Source organism: Cucurbita pepo, chromosome LG01, assembly GCF_002806865.2.
Source record: "Cucurbita pepo subsp. pepo cultivar mu-cu-16 chromosome LG01, ASM280686v2, whole genome shotgun sequence".
Lineage (NCBI taxonomy): Eukaryota > Viridiplantae > Streptophyta > Magnoliopsida > Cucurbitales > Cucurbitaceae > Cucurbita > Cucurbita pepo.
Genome location: NC_036638.1, coordinates 20,572,463 through 20,597,412, shown reverse-complemented (window position 1 = coordinate 20,597,412; position 24,950 = coordinate 20,572,463). Strand labels below are relative to the sequence as shown.

Here is a 24,950-nt window from a genome sequence, read left to right as displayed (position 1 = left end):
AAAAAAAAAAAAAAAAAAAAAAAAAAAAAAAAAAAAAAAAAAGAACTTTCAGTGGAAGTTACCCCAAAATCAAAGATCATCTAGATCCGCCACTGTTTTCAGGTAAATATGGTATTGGGATCTCATTAACTTCAACAGTTGCTGGAGTTCCTTGGGTATGCTGCTTTGTCTATGGGATATATTGTTTCATGTTTTCTCAACTTAAAACAGTCGCTCTAATTTGGTTGGTAGTGGTCTTTAATTGATCAGATCGTGGAGGCTTAGCTTTATCAAAGGGGGGAAGAACAGGAACTTCAAACTGAAATGACAGGCAAATATAGCCTTATATGATTTTCATTTTGAAAAATTAAAGGCTATTGGGCATCACACCAATCACCATCAAGATTTGAAGATCACACACACACACATTATTACTAGTGCAATCAACAGTAGCTCTCCAGATGCAACCATAAAAACCAAACTTTGAGTCGGACTTCAGAAACATTGGCCCTGCCTCTCCTTTTCATCAGTTATGGAGAAGAACTGGGATTTTTCTTCTACTAAGCCTGAGGGGATAAATTGGGCTCATTGCAATGGCAATTCAAGCCGTGAACCTTCTCTGCTTCTTCCATTTATGATCAATCCTCAGCTTTCAAGCTCAACTGAGGTTCAGTTTGATGGGTTTCCTTCATTTTCAACTTCAACAGAAGGAATGGTTGCTGACGTTAGAGCAGTTTCTGCTTCCAAGAGCCATAGCCAAGCAGAAAAGAGACGTAGGGACAGAATCAATGCTCAACTGGCGACTCTTAGAAAACTCATTCCCAAGTCTGATAAGGTACTCTTGCCTCTCTAGCCCTTTCTCTTTCCAACTGGATGACCAACTCAGTTTAAGTTTTCTGTGGTAAGTTAGGGATAAAAAACATGTTCAAGAAATGATTATTTCTATGAGATTCCACCTCGATTGGAGAGGAGAACGAAACATTCTTTCTAAGGGTATGAAAATCTCTCCCTAGAAAACGTATTTTAAAATTTTTGAGGAAAAGTCTGGAAGAAAAAATCTAAAAAAGACAATATCTGTTCGGAGTGAGTTTCATATGGATACCTTTGTCCATACCTTTGTGATTATTGTAGTAATCAACTTCTAGCTATAACAAAAGTTGACTGATAAAGTTGCATAGTAGTTCATCTTCTTAAGAAACATATTTTTGTACCTCAAAGAGAAAACTCTGCAGCACATGTTCAGACTCATCTTCTTATTTCCTATGGCAGATGGACAAGGCAGCTCTGTTGGGAAGTGCAATCGATCAAGTGAAAGACCTGAAAAGAAAAGCAATGGAAGTCAGCAAGAACATGACAGTTCCAACAGATATGGATGAATTAACTATTGATTCTACCATGGTTGAAGACAACAACAAGAACAATATTGCAATAAAGGTATCAGTGAGCTGCGACGATCGGCCAGAACTGTTCGCAGAGCTCATCCAAGTGATCAAGGGGCTGAGGCTCACAACCATAAGGGCAGATATGGCTAGCGTTGGCGGCCGCATTAAAAGCATACTTGTCCTTTGCAATAAAGATGGTGAAAAAAATGTGTGCTTGAAAACTGTTCAACAGTCTCTTAAATTGGTTTTAAGTCGAATATCGTCCTCGTCGGCCGCATCAACCTGTCGTATTAGAAGTAAACGACAGAGGTTCTTCCTCCCTTCTCACTATTCCAAGTAATTTTTCTTCTCATAAATGTCTTAATTTGATTATATTCTTTTACGTCTGGATGACAGAAGTTGTGGGATAGTTATTTAGCTATGAAGTTCAAATTTTGTGTCGCTTGTTCCACGCCGCAGTTCGTAACAAATTTGAACCGGATTTTGGCAAATGTTGATCCACACGCCATATAATTACTCAAAAGAAAGATCCTTCGCTAGAAGTTCATTCTTGCATAGATATTGTGTTATAAATAATTGCTTTTCGCATTATTCGCTAACAACATTAATTACAGTCACTGAATTATACGATATTAGGTATAGTACGGGGAAATTAAAACACTCAGATATCACAAAGCAAAACCTATAACACAACAATTTGAAAATGAGTTGAGCGCACTATGCGAGATCGTGAACTCATAGGATACTAATCTGAGAATGTGTTTGGTACAATCGTTCTATTGGGAGACAGAAGGTATTGGCATGAGACAACTAGAAGAAAAATGGATCTAAAAACCATCCTTAAACCGATTCTAAACGAGTAGTGGCATTGATCTCCAGTCGTAAACGTGCCATGTCATTGCTACTTTGTTCATGGAGGTATGAGCAATTAAGGTTAGGGATTCATTCATACTTGAACTGAAGAGAATGTTTTAGATTACTGGTGGAATCAACAGATAATTCAACGGAAATTTCAGAAACTCCAGACAGCAAATTCAATAATGTAGATCAAAGTGCGAGGAAGTCAAACAAAATTGCGTATTGAAACTAAAAGAACTTGATAAAAAAAAAAAAAAAAAAAACACGAATTGGAACTATTACTCTATCCCTAGATCAGTAGCGACTAAAAGAACGATTCATTTTTTATTAAAAAAAGACACAAACTACTTGGATCTTTGCCTCATCTTTCGGCGCTTCCTCTTCAATCTCCTCATTCTCTTCTTCTTCCACTGGTAAATCGAAACAAAAATGCAAACAAACAATAAAAAAAATCAACAAGAGAACCAAGCAATCATGTTGAACATAAATATTTCATTAAAAAAACTTTTCACTTACCTTCGCCCTCATGTTGAAGACCTGCTAATCGATCTGATACAGAACAAGACTGGCCTCAAAGCAAACGAAACAAATGACAGGATCGCCGACGTTCTGGAGGCAAAGGCTGCGGATTACAATATATAGTGAGAAACCCTAATTTAAAGCCGGCTTGAACTTCGGTGGGCCACTTGGGCCGTTTATGGGCCTAATAAACGACTGAAGTAGCCCAATGATAAAAAACATGACCAGAAAAATAGACTTTCTTAAAATTTAATTTATTTCCTATCATTTAAAAAGTTAAAATCTAGATTCTTTTTTCTTTTTAAAAATTTTAATTTAACACCACTCTATTATTAAATATTAAAATCAGTTAATGATATATTTTCTTATATATAATATTTAGACAATTAGTCGTAAATTTAGAGAAAAAAAAAACCATTTCTAAGAAGAATATTTATAATTTGTCCACTAAATTTGTATAAAATTTGGCAGCATCTCTTAGCTACCTTCTTGAAAACCTTATCTTCTCTTTTTTTTCTTTTCTTTTATACTTTTTATAATTCATTCAATAATATATACGGAAATATTTACCTTCACTAAGATACTAAATTAAAAAATATTAAAAATATAAGGAACTAAATATTTTATTTTATTTTATTTGACAAAAATAAAAACTAATTTGAAAAAAAAAAAAAAAAAAAAAAAACCCACATATATTATGAAGGAAAGAGTCTAAGCATACCTACCCTAACACTTTATAATTAGGGAAGGCTACCCTAACACTTTATAATTAGGGAAGGCATTTTATGTCGACTAATCCTGGGTTTATAGGGAATGATCCTGGGTTTATAAGTGAGGAATACTAACTCCGTCGGCTAATTTAGAGAAAGATCCCGGGTTTATAGGGAATGATCCTGAGTTTATAAGTGAGGAATACTAACTCCATTGGTATAAAGTCTTTTGGGGGAAGCCCAAAGCAAAGCCTATACGTGTTCTATTGGTCTTCCATGGACTTTTCATTGTTAATAAAGTATACATGATCATCTCATATATGATTATTTAATACACCCCAATATTAATAGTTTTAAATAATTAGTGTCCCGACAATTAATGTACTTTATAAACATAACCAAATAGATATACCAAAATCTTGTAATCCACTTTAATCATTGCCTAATCCATATATAATTCCTTCCATTATCTCCTTATAGATATATATAAAAATAATCAGAACCGCCTTACCATAAATTCTTTTGTGCTAGATTCTTTATAAAAGTAAACGACATTACTTTGAATACAGCAGAAAATTAAAAAGAAAAGCAGTTGTTTTCAAATGAATCCTTAGGAGATCGATTAAAGGTTTGCATGTTGGATTAACAAAAAGGCAGAAGCTCCCTATACCTTCTTTGACTTTTTGCAGTGCTTTTTGCAGCCATGCATTCACAACTCAAAACCCTAATTCATAAAACAATCTTAAATTTCATAAAACATAACAAAGCAACAATCTCAACTGTAAAATCTTGGTTTAATCACATCATAATCACAAGTAAGAACAGTAATTAACATTACAAATCAAACTTATGGAAAATGATCAAAAAAGAAATTAAGTTTTTATTGTGAGAAACAATTGTTGATACTTCCAACAAATGGAGAAGACAAGTTTGAACAATGAAGCAACCTCATCAATTCGCATCTAAGCAACAAAATTCAATCCATATCATGCAAAAACATCAATTCGATTGATGAATTGTGTGAAAAAAAATCGAATCGAGATGATCGATCCAATTACCACAACCTCTAAAAAGAGCTCAAACACACCAAATATATATATATATATTGAGAGAGATATGTATGTAATAAAAATCTGAATTTATCATATTACGAACCAGTAGAAGACCATCGCCACCGCCATCGACGTCGTCTCAAGGCGGTGGTGGTTACATGCAAGCCGAGATTGAAGCTCAAATCGACGAGATGTCGTTGTTTTCCGATGAGTTTGAAGGAGACCCATTGTCGCAAAAACCACAATAGTAATCTCACAAGTCAAAGAAGAAAGGATCACCGTAGTCCCAAAGAGAAGGAAGATAATCTTCATCGTTCTCCAACGGCCAGCCCACCGCCGGAGATCCAGGCCCAATGGGCCCAACAACCAGATCTGAAACGAGAGGTGGTGGTGCAACTGGGGTGGGGTTAATTTGAGGGGAAGCAACAAGTAGGGGATTAGGGTTTTGGTGGTACGAGGTTGTGGAAGGTGGGGATGGAGTGGCAATAGAGGTAGTAACGGTGGAAGTGGATGGAATTTCATTTGAAGGAGCGGAAAAGGCGTGGGGGTGTTGGGTAAGTTGGGGTGGGTATTGATGCACTAGATTGGGACACATTAGGGTGAATCCAGGAGATGGGTAAACCCCATAAGGGAGAAAATTAGAAGAGTTGGAGTTGTTGGAGGAGGATTGATGAGATGTCATAATAGGGAGAGAGGAAGCCATGGAGGAGAAGGAGAAGGCGGCGGCGGCGGCGGCAGGGCGGGGAAGGAGAGGGCGGAGAGTCTGGAGGTTGTTGGAGCGGGAGTTGGATTGGGAAGAGGAGGAATGGGAGGAGGAGGAGGAATTAGGGGAGGAGGCTTGGAGGTTAAGCTGAGCACGGGAGCCGTAGAGGATGATAGCAGCTCGGTCATAGGCACGGGCGGCGTCTTCAGCGGTGGAGAAAGTGCCGAGCCACTTGCGCGTGCGTTTACGTGGCTCGCGGATCTCGGCGACCCATTTGCCCCAGCTGCGTTGGCGGACGCCGCGGTAACGGAACTTGTTGTTGTCTGGGCCGCCCTTGCCTTTTCTTTTACGGGCGCCATTGGTGGGAGTGGGAGAGGAAGAAGGGGTAGTGTTGGCGGAGGGGGAAGGAGGAAGAGGAGGAGGAGGAGGATGGGTAGGGTTTGGGGGAGGTAATAATGGGGAATTAGGGTCAGGAGAGGGAGAGGGAGAGGAAGAGGAAGAGGAAGGGTGGTCTCGGGGAGGGTGAGGGAAAGAGGAGGAAGGTGAGTGGTCGTCCATAAAACTAGACTAAAAAAGGAAGTGAAGGCGTCGGGGCCTCGTTCAGAGAAATGGATCAGTGAGGGTGGGAAAGGAAGATGGGAGAGGGTTGGGGTTTGATTTGGATGCGATCGCAGTTAATGGTGGAAGAGGGCGGTGGTTTTGAGTGGATGTGTTTATATACACACACACACACACACACACATACTACTACAATACAATATAATACCAATATATAATATAGAAAGAGAGTTGAAGTTGGGGTTCTTGGGCTTGGTGGAGTGCTTTTCTTGCAGCAGGGAGCAGAAGCACATACACGTGAGAGACTTATTTCGGCCGCCTCTTTCTTACTTTTATCTGACACCAACAAATGAAAAAACAATGAACATAATGGGATGGGAACACTTCATTATTTTTCTTCAAACTCTAACCAATTTGGATAATGCACCATTATTTTAATTCTATTCCTATTCGTTTGGATTAGATTGGATTATTTTAATTCTATTCCTATTCGTTTGGATTAGATTGGATTGAATTTCTCGTTATCATTCACATGCACGCTCAAATCTATAAGAGCACTTTAAAACTTTGAATTTAAAAGGAATAGTTATGCTAAGACGTGCATTATGTCATTGTCTTACTTTTATTGCCTATTTTGTACGATGAAAGTCCAACATTTGCTAATTTATAATAAAAAAAAAATACTATCTCTATATGTTATGAGGCTCTTTGAGGAAGCCTAAAGCAAAGTGAAAGTTTATGCTCAAAATAGATAAATATCATACTATTGTGAAGACTCATATTCATCTAACACATGTAATTCGTATAAATTGTATTTGAATTCATCGATTCTATGATAAAAATGAAAATTTAAGTACATACAAGAAATTATTATTACGAACAAGTGATGGCATGAGGGCGCCGAAAATTATTATATGCTGGTTTAAATGATATATGAAGGTTGATTTGGTAGAATTTGATGTAGAGCTTGATTTGTTTGACCTTTATATTGATTGAAATATAGGTTCACTTGTTTGACATTTATTCTCCTTGAAAACCGTGAAGATTTTTAGAATACTTATTATTTAAGTTACAACAAAATTAAAATGTAAGGAATAAATAATTTGGGAAGAAAAGGGTAATGAGAGGGAAAGAGTTGGGAGAGTGCATGCAAAGGGGAGGAGGTGTCAGGACGTAAGAGGAACAGCGAAGGCGTAGAGGGAGAGGGAAAGAGAAAGGTTTAGGAAATAGCATCTGCATGTGAGCGATGCCAAAGTGGGGGGACACTTCCACAGTGTCTCGGTACTCGCAAAAACTTACTTATACACCATATTTATTGCATCATCCAGTTTCAATTTGGCTTCAATTCTTTGGAATCGCAATTTAAAAGTCCCAAATTATTATTATTATTTTTTTAAATTAATGCCCTTTCTCTTCTTTCAAATCAGTCATGTCCAGTTTCGTGAATGATGGATCATATAAGGCCTAGGCTTGACGGGCCCAATGGGATTTTGGGCCCAATGTCATTCTCTCGACCCAATACTTTCACACCACACGTCCCCATCTTACTATTTCAATTAAACCCTCTCCTCTCTCTCTCTCTCATTGGACCTACACAACCACCAATCCCATCCACCCTTTTTCCTTTTCCTTTTCTTTTTCTTTCAAAAATAAAAGTAAAATAACATTTCTTTTTTCAATATTTATTCATTCTAGATTTCGTTGATGAAAAAACAAAGGGAAACAAGAATTTAATTAAATAGAAAATAAAATATACCTAGCTACCTACGTGAATCGTTCAAGCTCACTGTTAGTAGATATTATTTGTTGAGGATTATTGGGAGTGAGTCCGTTAATTTAGTAAATGATCATGTGTTTATAAGCGAGAAATGGTATCTCCAGTGAAGCCTTTTGGGGAAGCCCCAGAGTAAAGTTATGAAAGCTTAGCCTCAAATGACAATATCAGGAATGATTCCTAACATTATTTGTTTTAATTCGTTATATAAACTGCCCAAAACAGACAATATTTACAAAGGAATACCGGTATGCTAACAAGGGACAATATTTACTACTAATGAGCTTAGACGGTTACAATGAGTGAAATAATGGTGTGCCAACAAGGGACAATATTTACTAGTAATGAGCTTAGACGGTTACAATAAGTGAAATATAGGTGTGCCAACAAGGACATCACTAGACTTTACTATGTTATCAGAGTCAAATACAGGCGGTGTGCCAACAAAGACGCTGGGTCCCGATTGTGAGAACCCAATAAAGAGAATGAAACATTACTTATAAGAGTATGAAACATCGTACCTGTGGTGTGCCAACAAGGACATCGAGTCATAAAGGAGTGGATTGTGAGAACCCGAGAAAGAAAATGAAACATTACTTATAAGAGTGTGAAAACATCTCTCTAATTAACACATTTTCATGTCAATTCTTACTGATCTAAAAAGAATTTGGAGATTAAAAAAAAAAAAATTGATGAAACCATGATGAGAAAGAGAGAGAGAAAGAGAAAGAGAGCACAAAGTTTCAAGCTTGAAATGGATATGGAAAATGGGTAAAGTCACATAAATAACCATATTGGGAGATATCATCAGAACTCTGCCCAGAGAAACTCAATCCACCATAAGACATATTAACAACACAATTTTCCAAAACACCCAAAGAAGTAGAAGAAGAATAATTATTATTAGCAGCAGCATAACGAGCTAGGCGAGCTTTGGCAAGAGCAAGATCATGTTGAAGCTCCGCCATTTTAGTCTGCAACAAAGCTATGGCACCGATGCATCCATAAACAGGATCTCTCAGCCTAGCCTCCGCCTCATAAGCCAAAGAGTTCACAGTGTCCTCTCTCTGCTCCTCAGGCACCTCCGTCAGAATCTTGCTCACATTACTCGCCCCAAACACTTTGTGAACCTTGGCGAACTTCTTCGGCTCATCAGACCTAAAATAAGGCGCAAATATGCAAGTGGGCGTGCATCTTCTTTTCAGCAATTTGCAGGCTGCACAAGAAGAAGAAGAACGAGTATCATGGCACCCTCTCATGCCTGCTGCTGCTGCTGCTGCTTCTGCTTCTGCTGCTGTTTCATCATGTCAGTCAAGAAATAATGTCATCTCCTCTACAACAGGATGTGTCTATATATATATAAATGGTTAAAGAAGGCTTGAAATAGACAATTAAAGGAAGAAAAAAAGAAGGAATGCTTTTAACTAAAGAACATGGGGTGCCATTATTTGTGTTCCTAACTTAGGATGAGACATCATATTTGATATATAAAGTAACATAGTGATGATCTGTATTAAGAAACTAAAAATAATGTTCTTTTTTTTTAAAAAATTATTAGAAAATGTTAATGAAAAGATTAAAAGAAAAGGGATCCAAAGGGCATAATTGAGTTAAGGGTAAAATGAGAGAGGAAAGGGAAGGGGAGTTATGATGAGGAAGGGATAAAAACAGTCCCATCAAATGAAAATGGTTGGGGCAGTGATTGAGCGAAACAGCCAAAGTTCATAATGGAATTCCCAGAACCCACTTGTTCACAAACTGGTCGTCGTTTTCCTCAAACCACACACACACACACACACACACACACACACACACACACACACACACACACACACACACACACACACACACACACACACACACACACACACACACACACACACACACACACACACACACACACACACACACACACACACACACACACACACACACACACACACACACACACACACACACACACACACACACACACACACACACACACACACACACACACACACACACACACACACACACACACACACACACACACACACACACACACACACACACACACACACACACACACACACACACACACACACACACACACACACACACACAAGAAATAGTTTTGTTGCAGACGAGAAAAGAAGGAGGGAATTTGGAGGAATGATTTTGATTGGTTGGTGGTTTGAAAATGGGCCGGCCCAATAATTATTAGCGTTGATATTTTGATGGAGGAGGTTGGATTGTGGTGTCTGTAACCCTTCTTTTATTGTGGCATGTTCCCTTCCATTCATTTCCTTTTCTATCAATCAAGTAGGCCCCTTCTTTAGATTGCCTTTGTACCATTCAACGTTTCAGTGGGCCCTTTAATAATGGAGAGAGAGAGAGAGAGAGAGAGCACTCAAATTGGGCTTCATCGTGGGCTTGAAGTTTGCGAATGTTGGGCTTTTTCTATTGAAGCCCACATGAGAATAGTCAACACATTTGTCCATAGTACATCCACACAGAAACTTCCATAGTTCTGATACACTGACAGTGATAGGTTGTGATTTGTGCCCTTTTAGCAGAACCAAAAGCTGCCGAGGTTAACATGACCAAATCACTCTCATTTTCATTATTTAATCTTGTGGAAAGATATTAGATTACGAAGAAAAGTAACCATTCCACCCCTACAAGTCAACTTGTTCGATATGGTTGGTGAACATGTTTGCTGACGTTCAATATTGCAATTTGCTTTTGTATTGTTTACTATCCAAGCAAAATATATGATAGTTAAGGAAGCATTCTTTAAATGCATGGTTTAGTTAATGATTTGAGTATTACTAAAAAAAAATATGTACATGTATTTTGTGATAGCGGGAGTGTTATTTGTTTGTCGAATAACTAAGTTCATCATGTTCGTACCAAGCATATTGATGTTCAATTTTATTTGTTCGCGAATTTATTAATGAAGAGACATTCGTTTATTGAAAATTGGAACTGTTGATAATCCTGATGTGGTGACAAAGGTGATTGGTGGTGAAAATTTTTGGCAGATCTGAAATGGCATGTTCATTTGGTGACAACCAAACGGATGATGTGTTTGGGATTCTTTTGACAAGGTGGACAACATTTTTTATACATTCTCCTTTTATATGCATGCACCTATCGGAATTCATTTCGTTTTTTTTTTTTTTCATTATATTTGCGTAAAGACAATTTGGGGGAGATTGTACCGTGTGAGAGTGTGAGAAATAAACTTATAAACATTTTGATTATAGTGATTGACAACCACTTAGTGATGTAGGAGATTTTTTCTCTTCAAGTGCGATCAATCTTGTTTACACTTTTGTAGCAACAACGATATGGAATGACAAATCCGTGATGGCCATTCAGGTCAGCAAGAAAGAACGTTCTGATATAAAATAAATAGACTATAGGTATCAAATTCCAAAATAAATTTTATATACAAAAAAGAGACTGACCCATTTTTTGATCATAGAAAATGAGCATTACTCTCGAGTGTATTGATGCAATGAGAATGGCCATGGATGTTGCTCTTTCCTCCCCAATCATGGCAGCTTCAGCCTTTTTGCCTTATGGGTCTCTGCTGCAATCACTGATTGTGTTAGCCAACGAAGTTTGTTTGGAGGAGAAGGCGAGTTTTGTGCAGGCTCGGACCGTTTCAACCATGAGAAGAAGAATCAAGCTTCTTGCTTTCTTATTTGAAGAGGTTCATGAATCTAATTCTCCTCAGCTTCCTCCATCTTCCCTTGTTTGCTTCACTGAACTCTTCTCTGTAATCCGAAGAGTTAAGCTTCTGATTCAAACCTGTGAGGAAGGAAGCTGTCTATGGAGTTTACTTCAGACAGAGCTCATTTCCCATCAGTTCTATCAGCTAGTGAAGGAGATTGGGAGAGTTCTTGATATTTTACCTCTCAGCTTCCTGAAATTAACAGATGATACAAGAGAACAAGTGGAGCTTCTTCACAATCAAGCTAAACGATTCGAGTTTTCGGCCGACGAACGCGAGGTTCGAAGAAGAGATGAGCTTCTTGAACTAATGATGAACAAGAAGAACAAAGATTTGGCAGAGTTTTTCAGTAGTGTTGGGCTGAGAAGCCTGATGGATTGTGATGAAGAGATATCAAAACTGGAAGTAGAAGGTCGTAAACAAGCAGGAACAGGTGGAATAATGGTGGTTTCTAATATAAACAATCTAATTTCTCTTGTTCGACATGCCAAAACAGTGGTTTTCAGTAAGAAAGAACAATTCAACTTGAAGTTTCAACATCATTCGTGTTCTTCTATATCAATGGATCAAATTCCAGATGATTTTCGCTGCCCCATTTCGTTAGATTTGATGAGAGATCCTGTAATTGTATCATCAGGACATACTTATGATCGTAATTCAATAGCTCAATGGATTGACTCAGGGCATCATGTATGCCCCAAGAGTAATCAGAGGCTAATTCATGTGGCTCTCATACCAAATTATGCACTCAAAAGTTTGATGCAACAATGGTGCCTAGAAAACAACGTTAATTTGCTTGAACCTACAAAACCATGTTCTTTCTCAAAAACCAACAGCAGTCGATACCGTTCCGATGAACCGATCGATCACATTTCGGCGTCGAAAGCCGCCTCCGACGCTGTCAAAATGACAGCCGAATTTCTGGTGGGGAAGCTTGCAACCGGATCACCAGATGTTCAAAGACAAGCAGCATATGAGCTCCGGTTGCTAGCAAAAACAGGGATGGATAGCCGAAGGATGATTGCGGAGGCAGGAGCAATACCGTTTCTTGTGACATTGTTGAGATCTGGTGATCCAAGGATTGAGGAAAATGCTGTGACGGCATTGTTCAACTTGGCAATCTTTAACAACAACAAGATCCTGATAGTGGCAGCAGGGGCAATAGACAACATAACACACATCTTAGAATCAGGGAAAACAATGGAAGCAAGAGAAAACGCTGCAGCAACAATATTTAGCTTAACAATGGTGGACGAGTTCAAAATATCGATAGGGGCGAGTCCGAAAGCGATACCGGCATTGGTGAGGCTCTTGAAAGAAGGCAATTCAGCCGGGAAGCGCGACGCCGCCACTGCACTTTGCAATCTAGCTCTTTACAAAGCCAACAAAGCTTGCATTGTAGGTGCTGGGGCAGTGCCATTGCTGATTGAGTTGCTGACAGATGAGAAGGCAGGCATAACAGATGATGCGTTGCAGGCGCTGTCTTTGGTTTTGGGCTGCTGTGAAGGGCTGCAGGAGATAAGGAAGAGCAGAGTTTTGGTGCCTTTGCTGGTTGATCTTTTAAGATTTGGATCTCCAAATGGAAAAGAGAGCTCAATTACGGTGTTGTTGGGGATGTGCAAAGATGGAGGAGAGGAAGTTGGGAGACGGTTGTTGATGAATCCTCGGAGTGTCCCTTCGCTGCAAAGCTTGGCAGCTGATGGATCATTGAAGGCTAGAAGAAAGGCCGATGCATTGCTAAGATTGCTTAATAGATGCTGCTTTCAATCTCAGCCATGTTGAATACCAGAATGTAGAGATAATATAGCTGAAGTACATATATTTGTGCAAACTCTAAACATGGATTTACTGGTTTTATGGTTCGTTTGATTGAAAAATTCGCTTAAATCTAAAGCTCAAAGTAGACAACATCATACCATTACGGAGATCCGTGATTCCCAACATGGTATCAAAGTCATGTCTTTAACTTAGTCATGTCAATAGAATCCTCAAGTGTTAGACAAATGATGTACTTTGTTCGAGAGTTTCAGAGAAGAATTCGAGCCTCGATCAAGAATGAGTTATTCGAGGGCTCTATAAGCCTCAAGGGAGGCTTATCCATTAACATGAGATCTTTCTTATGTTTAAAGTGGATAATATCATACTATTGTGAAGACTCGTTTTCANGTTGATCTTTTAAGATTTGGATCTCCAAATGGAAAAGAGAGCTCAATTACGGTGTTGTTGGGGATGTGCAAAGATGGAGGAGAGGAAGTTGGGAGACGGTTGTTGATGAATCCTCGGAGTGTCCCTTCGCTGCAAAGCTTGGCAGCTGATGGATCATTGAAGGCTAGAAGAAAGGCCGATGCATTGCTAAGATTGCTTAATAGATGCTGCTTTCAATCTCAGCCATGTTGAATACCAGAATGTAGAGATAATATAGCTGAAGTACATATATTTGTGCAAACTCTAAACATGGATTTACTGGTTTTATGGTTCGTTTGATTGAAAAATTCGCTTAAATCTAAAGCTCAAAGTAGACAACATCATACCATTACGGAGATCCGTGATTCCCAACATGGTATCAAAGTCATGTCTTTAACTTAGTCATGTCAATAGAATCCTCAAGTGTTAGACAAATGATGTACTTTGTTCGAGAGTTTCAGAGAAGAATTCGAGCCTCGATCAAGAATGAGTTATTCGAGGGCTCTATAAGCCTCAAGGGAGGCTTATCCATTAACATGAGATCTTTCTTATGTTTAAAGTGGATAATATCATACTATTGTGAAGACTCGTTTTCATTAATAAGAGGTTGTTCGAGGGTTCCATAGGCTTCAGAGAAGGTTCATCCATTGGCATGAGGTATTTCTTTGGAGGTCTGTGGTTCCTAACATCCTCGTCTAAGCAGTGATAATAAATTTCTTGAACCGATGGCATGTATTAGGGATGAGTTTAAGTAGATGATAAAAATTAAATTTAAAAGTTTAAAATTAGTGGGATAAAATGGAAACTAAAAAAAATTAAAATAATTATAGAGATGGATTATTAATTTCATTATCATAAATTAATTTAAAAAAAAAGGACAATTTAAAGTATAACAATGATAACCACGATAAGACTTGATTAGAATAATTAAAGTCTTAGACTAAAAACAGTGGAAATGAATGAGTCCGACATGGGCGGCCTCAATTTGATTAGTTTGAGGTTTAAACAAAAAGAAAATGCGAATATCCAANTCGAATATCTAAATTAAATGTTTTTCACAACTTGCAAGACAAATGGCCGCTCCACATCCCTAATTACAGCCATAAATTGCATATACTTCTTTTTTTAAAAAAAATAAAAAATAATACCAAGTTGCCATTTTGCATAGAAAAATAAATAAATAAAATATTACTAGTCAAGCGATTGTTATTTTTTCCCCTATTCCAAAATTTTAACGGCGGTAACTCTTAAGTTATTAAATAAAATACTTTCAACTCCAAATTTGGTGGGATTTCTTTATTTTCCTCAATAAAGTCTCTTAAATTAGATATTTCCATTTAAATAGGAATTTAAAGAAAATAAACGCCGTAATTTAATTAAAAAAAAACATCCAAAATGAATATATATATATATATATACAAATAATAGAAAAAAGGGCATAAATTTCTCATAAATTTCAAAAAAGTCCAGCCCTTGATAAAGATCGTAACTACCATTCCAAGGAGGAAAAGAAAAAAACGAATAAGATACCAATGCAAGTTAAAGTCGGATTCCACCAACCAAAAAAAAAAGAAAAAAAAAAGAAGCGATTAGCGTTTGATTATCTACATTATACCTAAATTGTATATGATTTTACATGTTTTTTATTTTTGCTTTGGCAATGTTCTCTGATTCTCGAGCCAACGACTGTAAATTGCACCGCACAATCGTATTTACGAACACGCACGTTTCTTCCTTCGTATTTCCCGGCGGCACATCCACCACGTACGACTCCACCACCACCGTTCCTCCGCCTCCCGGTGACACGTGTAAGCTCGTCACCGACCGGTAATTCTTCAGTCGGTGTTCTCCTCCCACGATGCTAAAGCTCAACACATGCTTTTCATCGTCGAGAATCTCCAACCGCTCTCTACTCGACAGCGCCGGAAGACCTGACACCACGTGCACCTCACGAATCGTCCCGACCGACACACCGTCGCCATCGACAATCCGGCAACTCTTGAGAAACTGCTTGTACATCTGTGGGTTGTCGAATCGCCGGACCAACGACCAAACTAAAGCCACCGGAGCGTCGATGGTTTGCACCACGACAGAGCTACACTGGTCCGACGCCACTGCATGCTTGTGGTCTGTAAGCGCACACGGCTGCGAAACGAAGTGGGTCTTTGGGTTAAAGGCGGCAGAGGGCCTAGCGGTGGTGTAGCGGTAGAATTGAAGGGAGGAAGGCATATTTAAAATTCAATATGGGGCTGAGTTTGATGGGAGGATAGATTCAAGAAATATATAATTAAGAGGACAAAGAGTTGGTATATATTGGGTTTGGTTTGGAGGCATTTAAATTAAAGTGTTTGATAAAATTGGTTCAAAAGAGAAAAAAAAGAAAAGAATTGAGGTCCACTTGGGAACAAAATTTGCTGTATTTCGAGCTTACTTTTAGCTGTTGCAGTTGCCTAGAATTGCAAGTGGGATGGGCAAGTTGCAAGGCCTTTGTTTGGACCTTATTTCCATTTCAAACTTCAACTTTGCCATTGCCACCATTTATATCTTTAATTTTGTTCACGTTTAACGACTTTTCTAGAAACACACCATCTAATTACCAATTCATTACTTTTCTTTTAATATATAGTTTTAATTAACAACTACTTCTAATTAAATGTCGTACAATATGATGGGACAGACAACTTCAACAGAATATGCGTTAACATATAGTTTAAGAGAATAATCAAATGGGCAACGTTAATGTGTTTTACGTTACCAAGTCGGGCATAGAATAGCTACTAATTTAGTATCATCATGTTGGAGTGTAATATATGGATAGATTCATAAAGTGAAATAAGCCGCTGAACTGAACCATTGAGTAGGCCTCCACCTAACAATCCAACATGCAAGATAATTCCTTAATCATTTTCCACGTCTCCTTCATACCGGACAATTGTCCTACATTTTCAACTAAAATCCTTTATCTTCTATCTTTTCTATGATTTTAGATAAGATTCTTTCATAATACTTTGTTTTTATTTATGTTCATTTATCTAACCATTTTTTGTGAAATGATTTTTACATTCTTTTTAAAAGAGTATTGAATTTGTAGTCCAATTTTTTAACAAAAGAAACTTCTAGAAGATTTTTTTATTTTTATTTTTAATTTTAAGTAGATAATACAAGCAAGAAACTCACAAATGAATAAAAATGGTCCTCCATTATTTAGAAAAAAAAAAACCCCTATTTTTTATGAGAAAATATTAAAAAGATTTGTGTGTTCAATAAATATTATTAATCAATGCAAATGGAGCCTTTTATTTAATTTGCGGTTCTGATATGATCTAAATTGGACTAAAATTTTAAAGATTAAAGAAGTTCATAAGGCTATCCAAGTTGGTTGCCTAAAGCGGAAGCTAAACCCATAATTTATATGGTCAAAAATCAAGGATTGGAGAAAACCCTGCTGTCTATATCCTATGCACAAGTTGCCTTACAACTTGCTCTATCTTTTTGTTTTATTAAATGATTAATTTGTTAAAACTTCTAGTCATTGAAGTTTCATTTATATATTATCATTTTAATAGAAATGCTTAATGGTATTTCCATAAAAAAAGAATAATGAATTTCATTAAACTAATTGAAAAAACTTTGTTGCACCTAATGAAGGTAGCTATACAAGTAACTAAGTATCTGATGGCTAAAACCTACGCACAATAATTCGTCCGCTTCAATACCAACATAGTTTACACAATAAATGAAGCTCGCCAAGATTGCCCTTCAGAAACCCAAACCACCCATCTCATAATTCAAGTATCTTGCAAAATCATCTGTTGTAGCATTCAGATCCTCCTCCCTCCCCTCCTTCAGGAAATCGAACCCATGATTGACGTCGGCTGGAGCTTGCTCCATGTGTTGAAGGCTTCCGAGCAGCTTCTCGTCGGGGTATCGGAACTGATTCGATAAGCTTGATGGTTGGGGAGGCACCATGTTGTTAGAATCATACACATTCCCTTGCAAGAAGCTTTGATCATGCATGGAATCACTATTTATAATGCTTAGAAGCTCCTCCACATCAAACATTTCATCTATTTGAAAGTCCTGCAGCACATCCTGGATGTCGAATGGATCACTGTTCCGATCGGGATATTCGCCATCGACACTTTCATGCTTCACTTTCTTCTCTAAGCTCACCGGCATTGCAATGTCATTAGTCCTCAACTCGAACATTTCATCCATTTGAAAGTTCGGGAAGTGATCCAAACTGGGAAATTCAATCCCCAACAGAGCTGCCTGATCATTGCCTTGGTCACAAAATTTAGCATCGATCGCCGATGTCGCAACGTGATCAACTGGGAACCCGGTCCTTGGCTCACCTTCGATCTTAACGTCTGGGGGGACAGGTTGTGGCGTCAGTGTAAGCTCCTCAGACACACAGACATCAGATTGGTTCGATGATGTGGTTGTCGTCGACGTGGTGGTTGAAGAATCCGAGGCAGAGCCTGCTAGCAGCCGTGTGTTTGTAATGTTGGGAAGGTTCAAACGAGCAGTCTGGCCATACATGGTCCTGGCAGCCTCGTCATAGGCGAGAGCAGCTTCAATGGCATTAGAGAAAGTACCAAGCCACAGCCTACTACCTCTATCAGGCTCACGAATCTCCGCAACCCATTTCCCCCAAGTCCTCTGCCTCACACCTCTGTATTTACAATTTGAATTCATGGGTCCACCTTTACCTTTCATACATCCCTTCTTAGATCCTTTCGCTGGAGCTTTACGAATTGGCTTGCTTCCATCATCACAAGAATTAACACATTCATTATAAGCCTTCCACTTAGCAAGAGTCTCAGCCACGGTCGATGGATCTCGTCTACTCCGTGACTTCCTCTTCCTAATTCGTTTGGTAGGTAAAGAAATTGCGTCAGAATATCGATTACCCAGACTCATTTTTTGACAATTTTGAACCGAAATTGAAGAAATCAGAAAACAAAGTGCTGATTGCCTCGACCCTGGATAATTACAACTCCCTAAGCAAGAACAAAAAAACTTAGAGCGGTTCGTATGATTAAAACCCACTGGTTTCTTGAGCCCCAGGTAAACAAAACTTACGCGACAACAAGTAATTGCAGCTTCCTAAAGAAGACAACAGATTAGACCGGTTTTTATGACCAAAACCCACAGATTTCTTAAGCCTCAAGTATTAAGAGATTATCGGCAATAACTTTCCATATACACTACGAACTCCGTAGAATAAACATTTTCATGAGAAAAAGGCAAGAAACTTCTAGAACAATCTCGAAACCTAATTTTTAGGCACCACGATTCCAAATTAACAAACCCTAAATAATCTCAAGAACTCCAAAATTTCATTCGATTTTGCAATTCAAGGATTCACTGGAAAAGGATAAAAAAAAGAAGAGACGAAGATGAAGAAACCAACCTCTGAACTATCTCTACTGTCATGCGAGACGAAGAACTCCTTTCGATCTGAAAACACGAGGAAATGTATTTCAGTTCTTCCCGCAACTCCTCTGAAACGCCTCGTTCTTTTTCCTTTTTTCTCTCTTCCGTTCCTCGAACTGGTTTTCGGCGTAGATGATCTTTAGTTCTCGGAATCTCCAGTGAGCCAGAGGAAGATATTTATAGCCTTCTCCAGAGACTTCTGATATTTATCCTCAACATTATGACTTATTAGTTAACATCCACGTGGCGGTTTTCTAGTGGCTTTTCTGACTTCGAAATGTATAATGATTTGCCACGTGGCACTGAAGTTTCTCGACCTCACGGGTCGCTTTCTTCTCTGCCAAGTACTTTCCATAAATATTAACGATAGAAAATAGAGTTTTGAGAAATCGAGAAAAATAGCGCGTTGGTCAAGCTCACTTTGACTAAAACGAGTCGTTTTATATTGGATAAATATTAGAAAAGGCATTAAGCCAACTTAATTTATAAATTCAGTCTCTACCGGTCAACTTGTCTACTTTAAAATCTATTTTTATTTGTTTCAATGTTTTTAATTTTAAATTTCTAATCAACTTTGATCGAATCATTTTAAATTAATTATTATTCAATTAACAATTTAAATAAAATATTTAATAGATAATATTAGAAGTTTAAATTTTTTTTCAGGGACGTAAATTAACCTAAGATTTCTGTGGCACACGTAGGGTAGTACGTGTATGCCATTGCCTCCCAGTAACACTAGAATATGATGTTGTGTTGTATTTTTGTGCCACGTTTCCTTTTTATATTGGGCCAAGTTGTAGGGTTCAAATAATGCCACGTTGGATTGATACATGACATTATGTCGAATGTCATGGATGACATGGCAAGATTGAACTAAGTTAGAATGCGTCACTGCAAACGCCACTTCGGCAGCCGCATTATGAAAAAGTAGGCAAAAGGCTTCTGCTGTCTACTTTCAAGGAATCCCAGTTGTTTTTTTATTATTATTATTTTAATTAATTAATTAATTATATAGAGACTAAAAATTTTAAACCTGTTCGTTGAATATTCAAAACTGAACATAATAATTAATGTAAGATTTAAACCTATTTGATGGACATTGAAACTGGACAGAACATAATAATAAATGTAATAATTAAAATGACAAAGAAATCAAGGAAATCAATCTATTTACTAGATGAATAAAAATAATAATCTATATTTTAATATCATATTGACTTCCTTTCATTTTTTTTTTTTTGNTTATTAGTTAACATCCACGTGGCGGTTTTCTAGTGGCTTTTCTGACTTCGAAATGTATAATGATTTGCCACGTGGCACTGAAGTTTCTCGACCTCACGGGTCGCTTTCTTCTCTGCCAAGTACTTTCCATAAATATTAACGATAGAAAATAGAGTTTTGAGAAATCGAGAAAAATAGCGCGTTGGTCAAGCTCACTTTGACTAAAACGAGTCGTTTTATATTGGATAAATATTAGAAAAGGCATTAAGCCAACTTAATTTATAAATTCAGTCTCTACCGGTCAACTTGTCTACTTTAAAATCTATTTTTATTTGTTTCAATGTTTTTAATTTTAAATTTCTAATCAACTTTGATCGAATCATTTTAAATTAATTATTATTCAATTAACAATTTAAATAAAATATTTAATAGATAATATTAGAAGTTTAAATTTTTTTTCAGGGACGTAAATTAACCTAAGATTTCTGTGGCACACGTAGGGTAGTACGTGTATGCCATTGCCTCCCAGTAACACTAGAATATGATGTTGTGTTGTATTTTTGTGCCACGTTTCCTTTTTATATTGGGCCAAGTTGTAGGGTTCAAATAATGCCACGTTGGATTGATACATGACATTATGTCGAATGTCATGGATGACATGGCAAGATTGAACTAAGTTAGAATGCGTCACTGCAAACGCCACTTCGGCAGCCGCATTATGAAAAAGTAGGCAAAAGGCTTCTGCTGTCTACTTTCAAGGAATCCCAGTTGTTTTTTTATTATTATTATTTTAATTAATTAATTAATTATATAGAGACTAAAAATTTTAAACCTGTTCGTTGAATATTCAAAACTGAACATAATAATTAATGTAAGATTTAAACCTATTTGATGGACATTGAAACTGGACAGAACATAATAATAAATGTAATAATTAAAATGACAAAGAAATCAAGGAAATCAATCTATTTACTAGATGAATAAAAATAATAATCTATATTTTAATATCATATTGACTTCCTTTCATTTTTTTTTTTTTGAAAATTTTAATTTTTAATTAATGATAATTTTTTAGTTTAAATTTCATTTTTCTCAGAGTCCTTTAAAATTTTGATTAAATTTAAAAAATAAATATTAAAAAAAAAAACAAAGTAAACTACAAATTAAAAAATAAAATGAGTCTTAACTAATGGTTGATTTAGCAGTTGATTAGAAGTTACTCATCTTAGATTCAACCAATTTGATATTGCTTAAGAACAATCAGAAGTAGTTGCACCCATTTTGACCAATCTTTTTTTTTCCTGTTTTTTTAATGGATTTTGACCAATATTGAGCACATTAAAAAAGGTAGAAAATTCCATTATTTTCTTTATAATTTAATCCTTAATTCTCAGTTGGGTTAACCTAAGTTAGGTGTTACTAAAATTTGACTTGGTCGATGCCTAAATTTTCAGCTTTAAATTATTCAATTTTTTACTTATTCGTCCGTACAATAGCTCAATTTCAAAATCAATTAGAATTTGAGGTCTGCAAAGAACTTTATAAATCAAAATGAAGATAACAATGAAACAGAGCATATTCTATGGCCCTCAATGCTAATAAAAACGGGAAAAAAAAAAAAAAAAACCCAGAAACTAATTCCAATTTGCTGTGATTTTTAATTTTGGCGGTCTTAGCATATCGGGAGATCCGGCGGCGGCGACTCTATTGACTGCAGATGTCCCACTCCATTATCCACCAGAAACACCATCGCCAACCCCCACGTGATATGCACGTCCAAGTGACAATGCATTATCCAAGCACCTAATAAATCAAAAATCATAAAAGAATTTAATAAAACTTGGAATAAAAGAAGAATTTTAATTTGTTTTTATTTAAAAAATTATTACCTGGGTTATCGGCGACGAATCGGATGACGGCCCAGCCGTTGACGGGGACGGCGACGGTGTTTCTAAGAGGAGGGTCAACGAGGTTGAATTTTTTAGTATCAGTTGTGGGGTTGAAATTCCCAAATCCCTCGGCGATGATGTAAAAATCGTAACCATGGAGATGAATCGGGTGATTTTCAGGCGTTACAATGCTAGTGTCTTGTAACACGACTTGTACTGTCGACCCGTATTTTAATCTGTAACCTTTAGTACCGGGAATCGGTTGAAAAAGCGATTGGCTGACGTTGCCGGTGTAATCGAATTTCACCGGCGGGTTGGCCGGGAAATCAGGGGTGATGACGCTGGGAATCCTCTGTTGGAAGGCTTGAAGAATTGAGATGTTGGAAGGAAGTAGGAATGAGACATTGTTCATACTGGCTGTGAAGCGGGTTCCGTTGGGGCCTTGGCATTGGCTGGGTTTGAAATTACGTGGGCAATTGTTGAGTCCCAATCCGATGGTGAAGAACAGATTCTCGTCGATTTCCTTCGGGACTGGGACGGGTCGAGGGCTACGAAAACTCCGGCTGAAGGCGGTGACGGTGGCGGTGTCGTTGTAGGCAGGGAGCGGAGGCATGAGTGGTTTAATCGACACGCCGCCTTTCTTGGCGGAGCAAGGGGCAGATTTGTAGTTGAGAATGGCAGTCGTGGTGGTGTTGTCAAACGGTGCATTTTGAGCGCTTTGGTACGCACGTGCCGCTATGTAGTACCGGGAAGGGACCTGATCGCCGGAGATTAAAACGTCGGTGGTTTGGCCAGGGCCGAGCATCAAAACAGAGGTTGTGAAGGGCTTTGTGTAGGAAGCGTCGGCTCCAACCACCGTCAGTTTGTGGTTCGCCACCGTGAAAAAAAGCGGCTGGTTCAGGCCGGAGTTCACCACTCTCAGCAAATTGGTCTCGCCGGAATCGATAGGCACAATTACAGTATCTGCATAATCATTATACACAACCGAATATCATTTAATTACATTTCTAATATTCATAATTGAGAAAATATTAAAATATATATCGTGAAATTACAAAATTCACCTCGGCTAGAGCACTTGTAAAGGTCACCGGGTTGACCATTGAAAGTGAAAGCATCAGAGACATTGGGAGCCGCTCCCGTTCTTGTGGCCTGTCTCACTACGTCAATGGGGTTTGCATCCCACCACTCGCCTAATAATCCAAAATAAATAAATAAATTTAAAAAATAATGTTTTGTATTTATGTCGAGCGATTAATTATGGTTTAATGTAATTATATAACGTAATGAAACTTATAATTACCCATTAGCAGTATTGCTTCGCGGTTTGGCTTGGGAAAAGGGTAGGAATCTCCCTGTCTAGGGCGGATGATTAAGGCTCCATAAACCGTGGCGCGAAGCCATGAGCTATGTGCATGCCACCATAGAGTCCCTTCTTGACTTTCTATGGTGAATCTGCATTAATCAACGAGATTAAATTTATTTTTAGTTCAAGCTTTTGAGTCGAGTGATGATTTATTTACTTATAAGTATAGCTTCCTCCGGGTCTGATCGGACATTGAGTCACGAATTCGGGTCCATCAGCCCAACCAGTCCGTAGCTGCCTGATTCCATGCCTAGAAATGCAATAATAACAACACTAAAACAATCAAATCTCCATAAAAAGAATCTCACAAGTGTAAAGATTAGAAATGGGTAATTACCAATGAATTGTCACGTTGTACTTGGCTTTGTTAATAACAGTGACAATGAGAGTATCGCCATTGTTGACCTCCAAGGTTGGCCCAGGGAACTGGCCATTCACCGTAATGGCATTGTGGGTTTTGCACAGCCTCTTCACTGGGGTAGCTTGAATCTTCGAAGAGTTCCATTTTCAAACACAATGAACATCAAAAACAAACAAGCAAAACCCAGAAAGAGAAGAGAAAAACATACAACAAATTGATGGCGATGTGTTAGTGGGTGGGCCAAGGACAATGCCGCCGAGGAAAATAGAAGCCAAACGCCAAACAGATGAAGAGTGAGTGAAGGCGGCGCCATGGGTGATAGCTTTGGATACGAAGAACAAATGGTGCAGCGATGGATACGAAGAGATGGGGCTGGAGAAATGGAGATTATATAGGGAGAAGATGTGGAAGATGGGAATGAAAAGAAGAAGACAAAAGAAAGTTGTTTGAGTTTGGCAGATTTGGTATTGATATTGGAAAATTAAAAAAAAAAATTAAAAATAAAAAAAGAAAAGAGAGTCAGATTAAGAAGGGGGGCAAAACTTGGTTCAACATTATTGAAAGTTGTTACACCCACTGGCCTGTTGAATTAAAAGGTTCAAGACTGTGCTTGGTTTGTGAGTATCATTTCATTTTGCTGTTGAATTCCAACAAACATAATCAATAATTATGTGACATTTTGTGCCTTCATTTTCATTTATATAAATAATTTCCTTTTTTTTAATTTAAATTAATTTTATATGAAGTGACAGTTACATTGCTGAAATGACTTAGGTTGATTTGGGAAGATAAGTTTTCTTTCAAAATATCGTCTAAACAGTTGTGAGTGAGTCACACATTGACTAATTTAGAGAATGATCATGGGTTTGGAAGCCCAAAGCAGAGTCATGAAAGCTTATACTCAAAATGGATAACTTCATACTATTGTGGAGAGTCTAATTTCTACTCTAAAAATATATCCATTCAAAATAATTATATATATATATAAGTTTTAATTATATTTTTACCGTATCTCGTTTAAATTGAATGTAAATAAAAGGTTGAAATGTCGATTGCAATACATACATATATAGACCATAAATGATTGGAAATTGGATTGAAATATGTTGATATTGAAAAAAATCATATAATATCTAAAAGAAATTGATGTTAGATGGACAAGAGGAGTTGAAAGCCATCAATACACCCACGTCTCATTCATTTTAACCTCAGCCTTTGTTGAGATTAT

The 24,950-nt window shown here is 37.5% G+C and overlaps 7 protein-coding genes and 2 long non-coding RNA genes across 10 annotated transcripts; 2 read left to right on the top strand and 7 right to left on the bottom strand.

Moving 5' to 3' along the window:
• Positions 1-304: 304 nt before the first annotated feature.
• Positions 305-1,465, bottom strand: LOC111782674. The gene is made up of 2 exons (XR_002813244.1): positions 1,374-1,465; positions 305-1,296 (listed from the first exon to the last, which is right to left on the bottom strand). It is a non-coding gene; the product is annotated as an uncharacterized LOC111782674 (long non-coding RNA).
• On the top strand, positions 492-2,482 carry LOC111781189 (transcription factor bHLH51). Its single transcript, XM_023662052.1, has 2 exons — positions 492-814; positions 1,249-2,482. Exons 1-2 carry the CDS (start codon positions 512-514, stop codon positions 1,699-1,701), a joined length of 756 nt encoding a protein of 251 aa, XP_023517820.1. The 5' UTR covers positions 492-511; the 3' UTR covers positions 1,702-2,482.
• Positions 2,314-2,839, bottom strand: LOC111782032. The gene is made up of 2 exons (XR_002813087.1): positions 2,736-2,839; positions 2,314-2,629 (listed from the first exon to the last, which is right to left on the bottom strand). It is a non-coding gene; the product is annotated as an uncharacterized LOC111782032 (long non-coding RNA).
• Positions 2,840-4,753: 1,914 nt separating this feature from the next.
• Positions 4,754-5,761, bottom strand: LOC111804791 (ethylene-responsive transcription factor ABI4). The gene has a single exon (XM_023689618.1). The coding sequence runs from the start codon at positions 5,759-5,761 to the stop codon at positions 4,754-4,756; it is 1,008 nt and encodes a 335-aa protein (XP_023545386.1).
• Positions 5,762-8,265: 2,504 nt separating this feature from the next.
• On the bottom strand, positions 8,266-9,006 carry LOC111797186 (LOB domain-containing protein 21-like). Its single transcript, XM_023680132.1, has one exon. The coding sequence runs from the start codon at positions 8,792-8,794 to the stop codon at positions 8,279-8,281; it is 516 nt and encodes a 171-aa protein (XP_023535900.1). The 5' UTR covers positions 8,795-9,006; the 3' UTR covers positions 8,266-8,278.
• Positions 9,007-11,046: 2,040 nt separating this feature from the next.
• Positions 11,047-13,041, top strand: LOC111797177 (U-box domain-containing protein 1-like). The gene has a single exon (XM_023680120.1). It carries the CDS (start codon positions 11,047-11,049, stop codon positions 13,039-13,041), a length of 1,995 nt encoding a protein of 664 aa, XP_023535888.1.
• Positions 13,042-14,870: 1,829 nt separating this feature from the next.
• On the bottom strand, positions 14,871-15,787 carry LOC111797170 (abscisic acid receptor PYL4-like). Its single transcript, XM_023680107.1, has one exon. It carries the CDS (start codon positions 15,670-15,672, stop codon positions 15,076-15,078), a length of 597 nt encoding a protein of 198 aa, XP_023535875.1. The 5' UTR covers positions 15,673-15,787; the 3' UTR covers positions 14,871-15,075.
• A 1,266-nt stretch (positions 15,788-17,053) lies between these two features.
• Positions 17,054-19,043, bottom strand: LOC111797157 (dehydration-responsive element-binding protein 2C-like). Of its 2 annotated transcripts, none has more exons than XM_023680090.1 (2): positions 18,860-19,043; positions 17,054-18,446 (listed from the first exon to the last, which is right to left on the bottom strand). In XM_023680090.1, exon 2 carries the CDS (start codon positions 18,364-18,366, stop codon positions 17,203-17,205), a length of 1,164 nt encoding a protein of 387 aa, XP_023535858.1. In that variant the 5' UTR covers positions 18,367-18,446; positions 18,860-19,043; the 3' UTR covers positions 17,054-17,202. The 2 variants fall into 2 exon arrangements, with proteins under 2 accessions (XP_023535858.1, XP_023535865.1); XM_023680097.1 differs by having other exon boundaries at positions 17,054-18,310.
• Positions 19,044-21,622: 2,579 nt separating this feature from the next.
• LOC111797151 (laccase-12-like) lies at positions 21,623-24,124 on the bottom strand. The gene is made up of 7 exons (XM_023680077.1): positions 23,931-24,124; positions 23,699-23,850; positions 23,519-23,611; positions 23,299-23,450; positions 23,060-23,188; positions 21,996-22,958; positions 21,623-21,909 (listed from the first exon to the last, which is right to left on the bottom strand). Exons 1-7 carry the CDS (start codon positions 24,033-24,035, stop codon positions 21,779-21,781), a joined length of 1,725 nt encoding a protein of 574 aa, XP_023535845.1. The 5' UTR covers positions 24,036-24,124; the 3' UTR covers positions 21,623-21,778.
• Between the last annotated feature and the right edge of the window lie 826 nt (positions 24,125-24,950).

Coding starts and splice junctions, on each gene's coding strand:
- LOC111804791 (XM_023689618.1), bottom strand. CDS start 5,761: ATGGACGACCACTCACCTTCCTCCTCTTTCCCTCACCCTCCCCGAGAC.
- LOC111781189 (XM_023662052.1), top strand. CDS start 512: ATGGAGAAGAACTGGGATTTTTCTTCTACTAAGCCTGAGGGGATAAAT. Junction 815..1,248: donor TCATTCCCAAGTCTGATAAG/GTACTCTTGCCT, acceptor TTCCTATGGCAG/ATGGACAAGGCAGCTCTGTT.
- LOC111797186 (XM_023680132.1), bottom strand. CDS start 8,794: ATGAGAGGGTGCCATGATACTCGTTCTTCTTCTTCTTGTGCAGCCTGC.
- LOC111797157 (XM_023680090.1), bottom strand. CDS start 18,366: ATGAGTCTGGGTAATCGATATTCTGACGCAATTTCTTTACCTACCAAA.
- LOC111797151 (XM_023680077.1), bottom strand. CDS start 24,035: ATGGCGCCGCCTTCACTCACTCTTCATCTGTTTGGCGTTTGGCTTCTA. Junction 23,451..23,518: donor GGAGGAAGCTATACTTATAA/GTAAATAAATCA, acceptor TGATTAATGCAG/ATTCACCATAGAAAGTCAAG. Junction 22,959..23,059: donor TTACAAGTGCTCTAGCCGAG/GTGAATTTTGTA, acceptor ATGATTATGCAG/ATACTGTAATTGTGCCTATC.
- LOC111797177 (XM_023680120.1), top strand. CDS start 11,047: ATGGCCATGGATGTTGCTCTTTCCTCCCCAATCATGGCAGCTTCAGCC.
- LOC111797170 (XM_023680107.1), bottom strand. CDS start 15,672: ATGCCTTCCTCCCTTCAATTCTACCGCTACACCACCGCTAGGCCCTCT.